We start from the raw sequence: 17,098 nt of genomic DNA on the forward strand, positions 1-17,098 counted from the left end.
AGTGTGGAGGAGCAGAGGGATCTGGGGGTTCATATCCACAGATCACTGAAAGTTGCCTCACAGGTGGATAGGGTAGTTAAGAAAGCTTATGGCATGTTAGCTTTCATAAGTTGGGGGATCGAGTTTAAGAGCTGCAAGGTAATGATGCAGCTTTACAAAACTCTGGTTAGACCACACTTAGAGTACTGTGTCCAATTCTGGTTGCCTCATTATAAGAAGGATGTGGAAGCATTGGAGAGGGTGCAGAGGAGATTTACTAGGATGCTGCCTGGATTGGAGAGTATGGATTATGAGGAGAGACTAAGGGAGCTAGGTCTTTACTCTGGAGAGAAGGAGGATGAGGGGAGACATGATAGAGGTGCACAAAATATTAAGAGGAATAGATAGAGTAGACAGCCAGCGCCTCTTTCCCAGGGCACCAATGCTCAATACAAGAGGGCATGGCTTTAAAGTAATGGGCGGGAAGTTCAAGGGAGATATCAGAGGGAGGTTTTTCACCCAGAGAGTGGTTAGTGCATGGAATGCGCTGCCTGGGGTGGTGGTGGAGGCTGATACGTTGGTCAAGTTCAAGAGATTGTTCGATAAGCATATGGAGGAATTTAAAATAAAGGGGTATGTAGGAGGAAAGGGTTTGATAGTCTTAGGCGTGGTTTAAAGGTTGGCACAATATGGGCCGAAGGGCCTGTATTGTGCTGCACTGTTCTATAGTAATTCTCTCTGTGGAATGTTGATTGTTGAAATAAAGAATAGAAGGTCATAATGCAATTGAGCATGATTCTTATCTGGTAGCAACATCCCATTTGTTGCATTTTCCCACTGTTCCATTTTAGGATATTGGTAACCCAGCTATTTGAAGAATTTATTTCACTGAGCAGATTTTGGATGCAAGGTGCAAATCATACAAACTGTAGCGACTCACCGTCCAAACAAGTGAACTGGCTCGGTGGTCGGAGCGGCGAAGCCCTTCGTCTTTCCTGAGCGACGGGGAGAACCCACGCGTGGGAAAAGTTTGATGACGTAGCGCATACGTCATTTCCGTTTTTGGTGGGCGGGAACCGTTCCTCTTAAAAGGCTCGCGCAAAGCGGGAAAATAAATCAGTTTTTGTTCTGTAGCCCACCGACTATTGTCTTGCTTTCACATCGCGGTAGCAGCCGCTACATTGGTGACCCCAACGGTCCAAACGGATTTTGGACCCGCGCAATGGACGACAACGCAGCAGCCAACGCAGTGGCACTCAAGCTGCCCACCTTTTGGACGCTTCGGCCCAGCGTCTGGTTCGACCAGGCTGAAGCACAATTCCAACTTCGGCAGATCACCTCCGACTCCACAAAGTACTACCACGTGCTCAGCTCTCTGGACCAGGAAACAGCCACCCAGGTCGGAGACTTCATCCAGTCTCCTCCAGAGGAGGATGTACCCGGCTTTCAAAGACCTTCTTATTCGGACCTTCGGCCTCTCCTGTCGCAAGCGCGCCGCCCGCCTGCTTCATCTAGACGGCCTGGGGAACAGATCCCCATCGGCCCTAATGAACGAGATGCTGGCCTTGGCTGAGGGACATAAGCCCTGCCTAATGTTCAAACAGGCCTTCCTCGAACAACTACCTGATGACATTCACCTGCTGTTGGCCAACGCCGATTTCAACAACCCACGTGAGGTAGCTGCCCGGGCAGGTGTCCTGTGGAAGGCCAAATGCGAGAGCGGGTCATCCGTCGGCCAAATCGCCAGGCCGCGAGCCCAACGCCTGCCTAAACCAGTCCCAGCAACCAAGCGACCACACTCCAGAAACACAGACGACGACACTGGCGACCAGCTACGTTTCTACCATCAGAGGTGGGGCGCGGAGGCCCGTCAATGCCGCTCACCCTGCAAGTTTCAGGGAAACGCCAGGGCCAGCCGCCACTGACAGCTACGACGGCTGGCCGCCAACACAGCCTCCAATTCGTTCAGGACAAGCAGTCCGGGCGTCATTTCCTCATCGATACTGGAGCAGAGGTCAGTATTTTGCCCCCGACCGGCCGCGACACTCATAACAGGCAACAAGGTCCTGTACTCAATGTCGCAAACGGCACAACGATATGGACTTTCGGTACCCGTACAGTTCAATTACAATTCGGCGACAGCCGTTTTACCTGGAACTTTACCCTTGCTGTCGTCGCCCGGCCACTCCTGGGAGCCGATTTCCTTTGGGCCCACAGCCTGTTAGTTGACCTGCGAGGGAAGCGGCTAGTGCACTCCAGAAACTTTCCAAACCTACCCCCTGGGAGAAGCCAGCCTACCAGCCCCGTGCCTGGACTCCGTTTCCCTGTCTGGCAACGAGCTCACCAAGCTCCTAGCTGAGTTCCCATCGGTTTTGGCACCTCAGTTTACAAATTCGATGCCCAAACACAGGGTGCAGCACCACATCATTACCACAGGGCCACCCCTTCATGCCCGAGCACGAGGACTGCCTCCAGACAAGCTCCGCCTGGCAAAGGAAGAGTTCCACCACATGGAGGAGCTGGGGATCGCTCGCAGGTCAGACAGCCCCTGGGCCTCCCCCCTGCACGTGGTCCCCAAAGCCACCGGCGGGTAGAGGCCCTGCAGCGACTACTGCAGGCTGAATGATGCCACCACCCCGGACCGCTACCACATCCTCACATCCAGGACTTCGTGGCGAACCTACACGGGGCCCACATCTTCTCCAAGGTGGACCTCGTCCGGGGATACCACCAAATCCCGGTCCACCCTGATGACTTCCCCAAAACTGCGCTTATCACTCCATTCGGCCTCTTCGAATTCCTTCGAATGCCATTCGGCCTTAAGAATGCCGGGCAGACTTTCCGGCGGCTGATGGACGCGGTAGGCCGAGACCTGGACTTTGTGTTCATTTACTTAGCTGACATACTAATCGCCAGCCATGACCGCCAAGAACACCTTTCCCACCTCCGCCAACTGTACTCCCGTCTCTGTGATTTCGGCCTCACTATCAACCCATCCAAGTGCCAATTCGGACTTGACTCGATCGATTTCCTCGGCCACAGAATCACCAGCGAAGGAGCAACACCCCTACCCGCCAAGGTAGACGCTGTCCGCCATTTTGCCCGTCCCAACACGGTGAAAGGCCTGCAGGAATTCCTGGGGATGGTCAACTTTTACCATCGGTTCATCCCTGCAGCAGCCCGTATCATGCGCCCTTTGTTCTCGCTGATGGCTGGTAAGGGAAAGGACATCACCTGGAACGACGAGGCTGCGGCTGCCTTCATTAAGGCCAAGGACGCCCTGGCAGACGCCGCGATGCTGGTACACCCTAGGACAGATGTCCCAACTGGCCTCACGGTGGACGCATCCAACACCGCGGTTGGTGGAGTACTGGAACAACTAATCGAAGGCCGTTGGCAACCCTTGGCATTTTTCAGCAGGCACCTTAGACCACCCAAACTGAAATACAGCGCTTTTGATCGGGAACTTCTAGCGCTGTACCTGGCGGTCCGGCATTTCCGGTACTTTTTAGAAGGCAGGCCTTTCACCGCTTTCACTGACCATGAGCCTTTGTCCTTCGCCTTCTCCAAGGTCTCTGATCCCTGGCCAGCTCGTCAGCAGCGACATTTGTCCTACGTTTCCAAATTCACAACGGATATCCAACATGTCTCCGGAAAGGACAATGTCGTTGCTGACGCGCTTTCCAGACCGACCATTCACAGCCTGTCCCTGGGTGTTGACTACATGGCCCTGGCTGATGCACAGCAAGCCAACGACGAGCTGCCCAGCTACAGAACCGCAGTCTCGGGCCTGCGCTCCAAGATTTCTTAGTCGGTCCAGGTCAGCAGACCCTCCTTTGCGACATCGCAACAGGTCAACCCCACCCTATAGTTCCTGCAGCCTGGCGGAAACGCGTTTTCGACTCGGTACACGGGTTGGTGCACCTGTCCATCAGATCAACTGTTTGACTGGTCGCCAGCAAGTTTGTCTGGCATGGCCTGCGCAAACAGGTCAGTGAGTGGGCTAGGACTTGTCCGCACTGCCAGACATCAAAAATCCAACGACACACCAAGGTCCCGCCACAGCAGTTCAAGCCTACCCGTAGAAGGTTCGACCACATCCACGTTGACCTCGTTGGTCCTCTGCTAGTTTCAAGAGGAGCCTGGTACCTCCTTATCATCGTGGACCGGTTCACAAGGTGGCCAGAGGCAACCCCTCTATCCGACATCACGACTGATTCCTGCGCCCGGGCGCTGCTCACAACTTGGATCTCGCGTTTTGGTGTTCCGGCCCACATCACTTCAGACAGGGGCACCCAGTTTACCTCCAGCCTCTGGTCTGCATTAGCGAACATGCTGGGGACGCAGCTGCACACCACCACGGCCTACCACCCTCAATCAAACGGGTTGGTGGAACGTTTCCACCGCCATCTGAAATCAGCCCTGATGGCCTGCCTGAAAGGTCCTAACTGGGTCGACGAACTGCCTTGGGTCCTGCTCAGCATACGCGCTGCCCCCAAGGAAGATCTCCACGCTTCGTCAGCTGAACTCATTTACGGGGCGCCCCTGGTCGTCCCGGGGATTTCATACCCGCCCTTCAGGGCCAAGAGGAACAACCCACAGCAGTCCTGGAAAGACTGCGCGAGAGGCTCGGCAACTTGGCACCGTTTCCCACTTCGCGGCATGGTCAAGCCCCATCCTGTGAGCCCAAGGAACTATGAGCCTGTAAGTTCGTTTTCATTCGCAGAGGCACACCCTGGGCACCGTTGCAACGACCATACGAGGGGCCGTTCCGGGTCATCAGGAATAATGGGTCCACCTTTATTTTGGTCATTGGGGGCAAGGAAGAGGTCTGCACGACGGACCGCCTCAAACCAGCCCATTTAGATCTACCACAACCAGTCGAGGTCCCAACACTGCAACGCAGAGGCCGACCTCCTAAGCAACGGCTAGCACAGCCCGAGAACCTTGGGGACCGTATCGCCAGTTCTGGGGTGAGGTTGTGTAGTGACTCACCGTCTGAGCAAGCGAACCGGCTCGGCGGTCAGGTTGCGCGTCGTCGGAGTGGCGAGGCCCACGATGGCATTGGGCCTTTGTCTTCCCTGAGCGACGGGGAGAACCCGTGCGCGGGAGAAGTTTGATGACGTAGCGCATATGTCATTTCCGTTTTCGGTGGGCGGGAACCGTTCCTCTTAAAAGGCCCGTGCAAAGCGGGAAAATAAATCAGTTTTTGTTCTGCAGCCCACCGACTAGTGTCTTGCTTTCACATCGCAGTAGCAGCCACTACAAAACCAATATTCTAGTTTGATTAATGTTAGTTGTGTGAGGTACAGAGTAAATCTTTGATAAACAGAGTATTTCTAAATCAAGTAACATTCTCCAATTACTCTTCTAGGTGTTTTTGTCAATAACTGAAGAATACATTGAAATGTAACCTTTATATATATCAAGTAATTTTTATTTTGACTCCTGTTTTATTGGAATTATCCATAGCATGTCTGCCTTATTCTCTTGAAAATGTATTGTTGCACAAGATTCTATCTTGTGGGCAATATTGTATCCACTTTCGGCAGGAAGTTTTAAAAATGAACGTTGGCACAGTATTGATTAAACTTGCGCTGTCAAGAAGTTGTCATGCTCGGTTAAGCATCAAATGGGCAGCCTTCCCTCTAACTCAATGACTGGAACGGCATCATGAGTTATCAGCACCAATGCCAGCCTTCGTATTTATAATTCAGTCACGAGCTTCTAATTTTTTTTAAATTTTAAGTTTTATTTACAGCATGGTAACAGGCCCTTCCGGCCCAACGAGTCTGTGCCTCCCATTTTAAACCTAATTAACTTACCCGTACGTCTTTGCAATGTGGGAGGAAACCGGAGCACCCGGAGGAAACCCATGCAGACATGGGAGAACGTACAAACTCTTTACAGATAGTGATGGGAATCAAACCCCAATCGCTGGCGCTGTAATAGCGTCGCGCTAACTGCTACGCTACCGTGCCTAAGACTCTGTATCAATCCAAATTATCTGTGTAGAATTTCAATAGCAAAGGTATGCCTTGTGCTGTCATCTTGCCCAGAGTGTTATGAGAGCTCTGTGTCTTACTTGCAGAGCGAACAATCATTTGCAAATTATGCATCATTTGGTATTTTCCTGCAAATTGCCCAACATTTGGTTTGTGTTAGTTCTGTGTGGCTTATTCTTTTTATGATATTTAATATTAAGAATTTATTTCACTTAATCACAAACGTGTGGAGGATACTTTTAGTGACTTGTTGGAGATTTGACTGGATTTATGATCCTCATGCTCTTGGGGAAGAAGCAGGTAATTGCAGGTTTACAACTTTAGGCAGAATTCTGATCTCCCAGTAGCTGGAAATTGCTTTCTGACATCCCAGTCTACCATATTGCGTAACTTGGGGTCCTTGAGTAAGATCTAGCCTGTAGGATGAATTAGTCTGGCTGGCAATCCTGTGACTCCAGTTCTGTTCCACCAGGCTGCTTGGAAAGCTATTTGCCTTACCTTGGGTTGTCGATAGTTTCCAGGAATCCCTGAGAAGCCTTAAGTTGTGTCTTGGTGAAATGCCTGGAGGAAATGCTGCAAAGGCTGTGGCTGCAGATTGATGGGAGGACTCGACTCCCTCTGCTGCTTGCCCTGTCCCTGGGGCAAAGTGACACAACACTATTGCTGGGAGCCTAATGCCAGGCTCAGGAATCTGAAACCCAGGGATAGGCTATGCAAGTTCCATGTTGGAACCAGTCTGATATTCTGGGCCTTGAGTTCATAACCAGATACATAACCAGCTCCAGGCACAGGTGTTTTGAACTGTTGAGCATAAGGTTTAACAATGGGGTATAGGGCTGGTGTGGAATGGTCTGTTGGAGTATAATATTGGGGTGCAGTGGTTGGGCACAGATTTGTCACTGAATAGCATAGGGGACAGTATTAGTTAGCACAGGTCTGTCAGTAACATTGGGGTAGTGTATTTATGGGCATAGATCTATTACTGGATAACAGAGGTACAGTACTGGTGGGAATGGGTCTCACTGGCACTAACTCAAATCACAAAGTGCTCTTTTGATGAGCTGTTAGGTGCCCAATGGGCTGTAGAATTACTTGAATCACCAACCTTGCCTTGCGTTCCCTGCTAGATTTTACTCTTAATAGAGGCAAACATCTGCACACAAACTTGAAATACAGTTGTTATTGAGTGTCAACTAGGAGCAGATGAATAGAAGATATAGAAATAGGCCTTTTGAGACTGCTTCACCAAGATCAAGGCTGATGTTACAGCTCAACACTATTTTCCTGCCCAATTCCCATATCCCTTGGAAATATCGTATTTGATTTCCTCAGCCAAATCATTGATACAAATTAATACCTGGAATCCAAGCACCAATCCTTGTGGTACCACAGTAGTAACAGTCCAGAGAAGGACTGCTTTATTCCCACTCTTTTTTTTTCTCTTTTAAGCAACAGTCAATTCAAACCAATATATTGCCCCCAATTTCATGTGCACTATCGTGGGACTTACCCAAAGCTTTTTGAAAATCCAAACAAGCCAGTGGTTTCCACCTTATCTGCTCAATACATCGTCACAGAGAAACATTGATTAAACAGATATGGTTTGTTAACTGTGCACACTCGTTATTTTATGTGTCTTAATATCACATTATGTCCTTATGCTCTTATGTATTCTCTACAGCTTAAAAGAATGAGAGGAGATCAGGCTAAGATGACTAGGACCATGGGGGACAGTTTGAGGATAAGGAGTAGGCTGTTTAAGACAGATGAGGAGACATTCCTTCACCCAAAGGATGGTGAACCTCTGGAATTCTCTACTCCAGATGGCTGTGCGAGCTCAGTGGTTGTGCTCATTCAAAACAGATGTTGAAAGATTCCTGGGCATAGGGGAATTAAAGTATATGGGAAACGCCACTGAGGTAGAAGCTATGACCTTGATGAATAGAGGAACCCTTGCTCATGTTTCTTCTCCCAGCTGGAGCCCATGGATCAGAGGAGGTGCCATTCTCCCAACTTGAACTACTTTAGTCAATAGAACCCCAGGATGGGAGTGGGCCTTCACTCTTCCAGTTAGAGCACTGTGGCAGGAGCGAACCAGCACTCTCCTGAATTGAGCCTGAGGACGGGAGTGGATTGATGCCTATCTGACCTAGCCTTGGGCCAGAGCTGGGCTGCTTTTCTCCTTGCTGGAGCCCTGGTGGGGCTGGCTGCCACTGACTGGATGCCTGGATTATTCTTCATTGTGCTTAATTTTCAGACCACCTTGACTTCAGGTGTAATCCATGAAATTTGTATGGATGTCAATAGACCAGTTTTGAATAGTAAAACAAGAACAGATTGAGAACTGTTTACTTTTGGAAATTGTACAACATTTGTACAGAACTCTCCCTTAGGAGCTTGAAAAGTTTGTTTGCAATCTATTGCATATGTTTGCAGTCCCAGTAGTATTAAAGTCAAGGGTCAGTACATCAATAAATTCAGTCAAAATGTGAGAAAATAGGACACTAATCCAAAATGCCAACATTAAATTAGAATATTGGAGACTTGTGTGTCAACACCAAATAACCCATAGATTAGGATTCAAATAAACTATGTTAAGCAACTGTCCTGCTTTCCATGTAATTATGTTACACTGCTGTTGAATCTTAATGCCCTCGGGACAACGGATGAACAATAACTAGTGAATTGACAGTGTCATTCATATTTAGGGAGCTAAGTATAACACATGACTGATGGCCATATTGTGGAAACTAGCAGAAACTTTCAATGTCTAAAGTTAAGCTTTGAATGGGTGTTATTTTGAAATGATGTCAAGACACTGCTTTTATAAACTCTATGCACATTGCATAGTTTAATTTTGGTTTGGGACTATGTTTGATCTTGGTTAACTTGCATTTGTATGTCTACAGCTTGTGATGAGTGGACTGTGCTGCCTACACCTGATCTTCCTCATGATGTAAACCGGTTTGGTCACTCAGCTGTATTCAGCAATGGGTAAGGGACTGAGCTTTTACACATTCTTCACAATGGCAACTAAGGTATTGTGTGTTTGAAGTTGGAGATATTTGAGTGTTTTGAGGCTTTTCCTATGTAAGGTTGATGTTTGGGCTGGGGGGCAAAGAATTTTTCTGTCAATTTTAGCTTTAACAAAACGTTATGTTGCTTGAGACTATCTGTATTTTTTAAACTATTTTCATACCTATAGATGAGAATCAGCACCCCAGGTCTGTTTTCAGGTCTGCTACTTCACAATGTTCCTATCCTCATCGCTGCCTTGGTTCTTCCCTATTGCTCTTTCACTTCCAAGTGGATGACTGGAGGGAACGAATTCATAACTTCGGTTTCCAGTAACAGCAATGGAAGGTTGATGCTCAGGGAGAAATGGGGGTTTTCAGATGTGGCATCTTGGATGAAAGTTGTGGGAGTTGGAGAGTTGAAGCTTTGTTTGCAAATGGGCAATGCTTTTTAGGAAACGGTAGGAGCAGGTTTTCAAGGGAGCAAAGAACAAAGGTCAGACTAATCTGGGCATTGGAAAAGGGAAGTCTGCCTTTTGAGTGCCTCCTGGAAGTAATCTGACTTGTCGCACTTGGAGTTGCAAAGTGTAAGCCTCACTCCAGAGATCTGAGCGCACCATCTCGGCCAAACTTCACTGCAGTACTGAGGAAATGCCTGAATTGTTGGTCTTTATAGTATGAGTTCTGTTAGCACTCCTGGTTGGATGTGAAGGATCGCAAGGTACTCTTAATTGTGGCCTTAATATAGCAGGGTGTATAGAATGGTGTAATATAAACTTATTTATTTCAATAGGAAGAGCAGTAAGGCAATATATTTGGTGAGAAACTAACAGATTTTATAAAAAAACTAACAAATACTGTACCAAGGATTTTAGTATGTTGGTACAAGTAACTCAGTTAACATACAGGTACAGCAAGCAAATAAAGCAAATGGGGTGAGATTAATTAAGAAGGACCATGTGACTGCAGGAGATGCAACACATCATTTACCTCCTCTCTTTCCAGTTTCCAGGGCCCAAACACTTTTTTTAGGTGAAGCACCAATTCACTTGGATGTTTTCAGTTTAGTCAATGTTGGTGATGTGGTCTCCTCCATCTGGGGGAAATTGGGTGACCGTTTTGCAGAACATTTCTATTTAGTCCACAAAGGTTCCCTGAATTTCCAGTTGCTTGACACTTCAATTTTCTTTCCCACTGACTTCTGGAGATATTTAGCAGCATCTGTGGAGTAAGAAACAGAGTCAACATTTCAGGTCAGGTTTCTTCAATTTTATTAATGTTATTGAAATCAATAATTTTACAGGTAATCTACTATTCCATTCTTGTTTCCATGCTGTATTACTCTATGACTCTATATATTACATTTCTAGGATTCATTTTGTCTTCTCTCTCACCTCTTCTGGTGTTTCAGATTTTGATTGTTTCTTTCTGTTTGCACTTCCTTAAGACGTAACTTTTGTATTCAGTAATCTTTGCCATCCTTTCTCAGCCAGTACCACCAGTATTTGTGTTTTTAATACTCCTTGGCCTTTACCCAATCACAGAACTACCCCTTGTTCTCTCTGGCCCATCCTCCTTCTCTGCAGCTCTTAAGGTGTTTCGTCTGTAAGTTTTCACAGTTCTAATGAGAGGTCTTTGGTTTGAAACATTAACTCTGTTACTCTGTCCACGGGGGGGTGGGGGGGGGGGGGGTGACCTACTGAGTATTTCCACGATTTTCAGTTTTATTTTAGATTTCCACCTTCTTGTTTTCAGAAGGCATAGGTTATTTTTGTGATGGGGGTTGGAGTAGAAGAGCAAATCTCCCTGCAATTGTAGTGTTTTTGGTGAAATCACACCAAGAATATTGTGTGCAGTTTTTGTCTTGGGGATGGTGGTGCAGTATGGAGTCACAATTGATTCCTGGGAGAAAAGATTATCTTATGAGGAGGTATTGGGTAGGGTATTTCTACTCAATTTGAAGGAATGAAAAGTTATTTCATTGAAACATAGAAGAATAATTTCTCCATGTGCCTTAACAATTCTATGATTTTAAGATTAGCAAGTTGGTGCTGAGAGGCTGTTTCTTATGGCTGGGAGCATTGTCTTATGGTTAGACATTTAGCACTGGGGTACAGATGGTTAGTCATGAAGTATATTTAGGACTGAGACTGATAGGGAAAAGTGGAATTGAGGTGGAAGATCAGCTATGAGACTGAATGAAAGAAGTCATGTAGCCTACTTCCATTTGTTATTTATTGTGAACTGATTCACATATTTTATGATCAACATTACATTGCTCTTTGGAGAACCTTCTGTGAAAAATGGCTGCATCATTGTTGGGATATTAAGCAGTTGACAAAGCATCTATGGAGGGAGAAACATTTAACATTTCAGCTCAGTCGTGACTTGGAATATTAACTATGTTTGTCTCTCTATAGGTGATGTCTGACTCATTGAGTATGTCCAGCATTTAATGTTTCTTCAGTTTCTGTGACATTTTGCTTTTCTGTTAAAGTACTGTTTATTTTGCTGTAAAATGCTTCAGAATGTCCTGAGATTGTGAACGCACCATATAATTCTTTTATTGATGCAGTTTTAGAGATGATATTCTGGTTGATTTATGGAAGGTTTAAAAAAAATTTAAACTAACATTTAAAGATCACTGGTAAGGAAGGCTCAGATTCTTGTCACTGTTTTATGACTTGAAATTTGCTGTTTTGCAGCAGCAGTTCAGTGCAGAGACATAAAATTACTATAAATTTCAAAGTAAATAAATAGTGCCAAACAAAAAAAGGAATTATGAGGTAGTGTTTATGGGTTTAAGCTATTAACTTCTAAGGACAATAGCCAAGGTTCACTCATTACAATAATTTTTTATGTAAGTACAAAGCTCCAATTCTCTTAGAAATACTTAAGTTCTAGATGCTGGAGTGGAGTCATAATTGGAAATGTATGTACCAGGTTCTCCATTTACTGTCACTTTGCTGAATGGAATGATTCTGTTTACAGTATGACCATGTTTCACTTTTTCCTTCATGAAGTTAGGATTTGACAGAGAAATGAAGAAAAGCCTCCCAGATTCCTGGTAATCAGTTCAACTGGGAGCCACCAATTTCAAATCAAAAAGGGCAAATGAATACTACTTTTCTGTATTTATTATGGAGAAGGACATAGAAGCCAGTGACTTCAGGGGAGGGAACAGTGATATCCTGGGGCATATCAACACCATGAAGGAGGTGATCTTGAAATGCACAAAGGTGGATAAATCCCTGGGGTTGTTATGGGTAGCAAGTGAGGAGATTGCTCTGGTCCTTTTTGTTCATCTTTATTAGCCACAAGTAAGGTACTAAAAGACTAGAGGATAGCTAATGTTTTGCCTTTATTTAAGAAAGGCAGCAGGGATAAGCCAGGGAACTACAGGCCAATGAGCTTTACATCATTGGTGGAAAAGTTATTGAAAGGGATTATGAGAAACAGGACTTATTTGCATTTAGAAAGGCAAAGATTGATTAGCGGTAGTCAGTATGGCTTTGTGTATGGGAAAATCATGTTTCGTGAATCTGAGTTTTTTTTTCCAAGAGGTGACCAGGAGGATCGATGAGGACGGGGCAGTAGACATTGTCTACATGGACTTTAATGAGGCCTTTGACAGAGTTCTGCTTAGTAGGCTGGTTTGGAAAGTTGGAACACACAGGATGTAGGGTGAGCTAGCCAATTGGATACAAAATTGGCATGGTGGTACTAGAGTGTTGTTCTTCGGAGTGGAAACCTGTGACCAGTGGTGTGCTGTGGGTATTGGTGCTGGGTTCATAAAATCATAGGGTAATGTGGGTAAAATTTAGGAATAAGAGTGGAGTGATTATTTTGTTGGGTAGTTAAATTCTGGCGGGACATTTAGAGTAATTAGAGTGATAAAGTCATACAGTACGGAAACAGGCCAACTGGTCCATGACAACCAAGATGTCTATCTAAGGTGGTGCAATTTGCCCACATTTGGCACATGTCCCTCTAAGCCTTTCCCATCCATGTACCTGTCTACGTGCCTTTTAAACGTTGTTAATGTACCTGCCTCAACCACTTCCTCTGGCAGCTCATTCCATATACTGACCACCTTCTGGGTGAAAAAGTTGCCTCTCAGTTTCCTATCAAATATCTCCCCTCTCACCTTAAACCTCAGCCCTCTAGTTCTTGATTCCCCAACCCTGGGGAAAAAGACCATGTGCATTCACCCTATCTATGCCCCTCATGATTTTATACATCTTTATCATCCCTCATTCGCCTACGCTCCAATGAATAAGGTCCTAGTTTGCACAGCCTCTCTCTATAACTCAGTCCTGAAAGTCCTGGCAAATCCTTGTAGATCTTTTCTGCACTCTGTTACGGACTCGGTGAAAGTCCCTTTAAGATAGTGTGTGTGTGTGTGTGTGTGTGTGTGTGTGTGTGGCGTGCTTACGTCAACAGAAGATAAAGGACGTAATGATGTTGAAGAAGTCAGAAGAAGGGAGAGAGAGAGAAGGGAGAGAGACACCAGCCTGCTAGTTTCTCTATCGATGGATGAGAAACAATAACTGTGTCTGCCACAGAAATCCATGTATGGAAATTGGAAGTAATCCGGTGGAGTTCACTTTGTTGCTGACCTGTAGAAGGAAACAGGTATTTGTGTGTGGACGACCACGATTCGGATGCTTTTCGGGGTGAGGAAGTCACTACCGAGTAAACACTGAAGTGTCGTTTGGGTTCCATCGTGGAACGTTTGGATTTCGTAATTACTCTCTCGAGGTTTCTCTACATCTACGTCTTATCTTCAGACAACGGTGGTTGTTGAAGAAGCCCTGGCTCATGTTTCACCTTATGGCTTGCGGAACTGAACTTTAAGAACCATTCCTGAACTTGGAGTTTGGGACTTTGCCACACACACACACGAAGAGTTTAGTTTTTGGGGTTAATGTTCAAGGTTTAACATTTTTGAATTTTAACATACTAACATTTTTACTTTTATTTTACGTATTATCATAAGTAGTGATTAATAAAATAGTTTTTAACACCGAATCATGCTCAGTATGTTTCTTTTGTTGCTGGTTCGTGACAACTCTTTCCGGCTTAGTGGCATCTTTCCTATAGTAGGGTGACCTAAACTGTACACAGTACTCCAAATGCAGCCTCACCAATGTCTTGTACAACTCCAACATAACATCCCAACTTCTGTACTCAGTGCCTGGACTGATGGATGGCCAGTGTGCTAAAGGCTTTCTTCACCACCCTGTCTACTTGTGATGCCACTTTGAGGGAGCTATGTGCTTGTACTCCTAGGTCCCTCTGTTCTACAACACTCCTCAGGGCCCGACCATTCACTATGCAAGTCCTTCCCTGGTTTGACTTCCAAAATGTAACACTTTGCACTTATTTTCATTAAACACCATTTGCCATTCCTTGGCCTACTTACCTAGCTAATCAAGATCCCCCTGTGATTTTTGATAACCTTCTTCATTGCCTACAATACCTACTATTTTAATGTCATCTGCAAACTTACGAACCATGCTTTGTACATACTCATCCAAATCATTTATATAAATGACAAGCAACAATGGGCCCATATAGACAGTGTCCACCACCCTGCCCTCATCAATCCTCTTGGTTATGCTTTCGTGTCTAACAAATTTGTGACTCAAGGCTTCCCACACACAAAGCCATGCTGACTGTCCCTAATCAGTCTTTGTTTATCCAAATGCTCGTAGATCCTGTCCCTTAGAATTCCTTCCTGTAACTTGCCCAAACTGATGTCAGGCTCACTGGCTATATAATTCCCTGGCTTGTCTTTGCTGCCCTTCTTAAATAACAGTACAACATTAGCCACCCTCCAGTCTTATGGAACTTTAACCTGTGACTAAAGATGTTCCAAATGTCTCTGCAATGGCCTCTGCAATTTCTTCCTTAGCTTCCCACAAGGTCCAAGGATGCACTTGGTCAGGCCCTGGGGATTTATCCATCCTAATATGCTTTTAAGACTGCCAATACCTCCTCTTTTGATAATTTGTATGTAGTCCAAGACATCACAGCTCATTTGCCTCAATTCCTTTTTGTTTTCTGTTGTTTATTGAAATACTAATGACTTGAATGGGAATGTAGGTGGCATGATTAGTAAGTTTGCAGCTGACACCAAAATTAGTGGACAGTGAAGAAGGTTATCAAAGATTACAACAGGATCTAGATCAACTGGGAAAGTGGGCAAAGGAATAGGGGATGGAATTTTACTCAGGCAAGTGAGAAGTGATGCACTTTGAGAAATTAAACCAGGGCAAGACAGTGAATGGCAGGGCCCTGGGAATTGTTGTTGAACAGAGAGACCTTGGGATACAAGTATCTAGTTCCCTGAAAGGGACAACACAGGTATTTAGGGTGGTGAAGAAAGCGTATGGCATGCTTGTCTGCATCGGCCGAGGCACTGAATACATGAGTTAAGACGTCATGTTACAATTATACAAAGCATTGGTTAGGCCGCACTTACAGTATTATATGCACCTCTGGTTGCCACACAATAGAAAAGTTGTGACTAAGCTGGTGAGGGTGCAGAAGTGATGCGTGAAGATGTTGCCTGGATCGGAGAGCTTGAGTTATAGGAAGAGATTGGATGGGCTGGGTATGTTTCCCCGGAGCAGAGAAGGCTGAGAGGTGACATGATAGAAGCATATAAAATTCTGAGAGGCAGGTTGACAATGTCTGTTTTCCATGGTAGGGAATGTAAACCATGGAGGGCATAGGTTTAAGGTGAGAGGGAGGATGGTCTGAGGGGTACATTTTTCACCCAAAGAGTAGTTGGTATCTGTAATGAGCTGCCAAAGGACATGGTGGAGACAGGAACAGCAATAACATTCAAGAGGCATCTGGACAGGTACTTGACTGTTAAGGCATAGAGGGATATAGCATTAATGCAAGCAAGTGGGATTAGTATGGTCGGCATAGATGCGGTGGGCCAACGGGCTTGCTTCTATGCTGTATAACTCTAGCCGTACAACTCTGCTTCCTAAATAAGAAAGTAGAAAACATTAACACTTCAAATGAAAATTAGTCAATTAGTCGGTGACCTTGTGCATTGTAGATTGAGTGCTAGAAAGGAAACCAAGAAGTCAAAAGTTTATCCTGAACTGGAGCCTGTTGGAAAATGTTCTGTAGGCCTTCAGTTTTGTATTGCTTCATACTTTTTACACACACAACTTATAAGCATGCCTGTGGCTTAAGTTGCAAGTAACTGAAACCTGTTGGTGTTGAAAATTTGGGGAAAAAAAGCTGAATATGTTGGAAATTCTTCGCATTTTAGGCAATATCTGTGGACAAAGGATGACAGAGTTACTCTTCCCAAAAGCAATACATTATGGGATAAGGTGGAACTCCATATAGGTTCTTACTGCATGTTCTTGATTTGGAATAGCTTTTTCTTTCCTACCCAGGATGTTATATTTTGCAATGTGTTGCAAACATTTGCTGGCAAGTATCCAGGATGTATGCAAGAATCTAATGTATTTTTTTGTTTTCTCTTTTCTCAGCACAATGTATATTTTTGGTGGTTTCAACAGTCTTCTGTTGAGTGATGTGCTGATGTTCACAACACCCAAATGTGACGCTTTCTCTGATGAAGAATCGTGCCTTGCTGCAGTGCCTGGCATCCGTTGTGTATGGAGCACTAATATGTCACAATGTGTGCCCTGGGAAATGGCAACAGGAGTAGAAAAGCGTCAGATTTTGAAAACGTGTCTGAATAAGACCTGTAAGTTTTAATTACTTTACCAATTTTTAGTGATTATAATCTAAGTCAATCTTGCATTCATAATTTTGTCTTTGATTGTGTTAAATACTAGCACATGTCAGTTTGGAATTGGAATTGGTTTATTATCGTCACAACGTACCAAGGGACAGTGAAAAGCTTGTCTTGCATACCGTTCATACAGATCAATTCATTGTACAGTGCATTGAGGTAGTACAAGGTTAAACAATAACATAATGCAGAATTAAATGTAACAGCTACAGAAAAAGTGCAGTTCAGGTAGAAAATAAGGTGCAAGGCCATAACAAGATAGATTGTGAGGTCGAGAGTCCACCTTATCGGACCAGGGAACCATTCAA

At 45.1% G+C, this 17,098-nt stretch overlaps 1 protein-coding gene across 2 annotated transcripts in view; it reads left to right on the forward strand.

The window, feature by feature from the left end:
• The window catches only part of atrn (attractin), a 350,568-nt gene that overhangs the window by 138,769 nt on the left and 194,701 nt on the right, over nucleotides 1–17,098 (forward strand). For both annotated transcript variants that reach the window (XM_052010514.1, XM_052010515.1), the window contains exons 11-12: nucleotides 8,894–8,978; nucleotides 16,522–16,742. In XM_052010514.1, coding sequence (XP_051866474.1) covers nucleotides 8,894–8,978; nucleotides 16,522–16,742 — 306 coding nt within the window. The remainder of the gene's footprint in view (nucleotides 1–8,893; nucleotides 8,979–16,521; nucleotides 16,743–17,098) is intronic.

This window comes from Pristis pectinata, chromosome 2, assembly GCF_009764475.1.
Source record: "Pristis pectinata isolate sPriPec2 chromosome 2, sPriPec2.1.pri, whole genome shotgun sequence".
In the NCBI taxonomy this organism is placed as follows: domain Eukaryota; kingdom Metazoa; phylum Chordata; class Chondrichthyes; order Rhinopristiformes; family Pristidae; genus Pristis; species Pristis pectinata.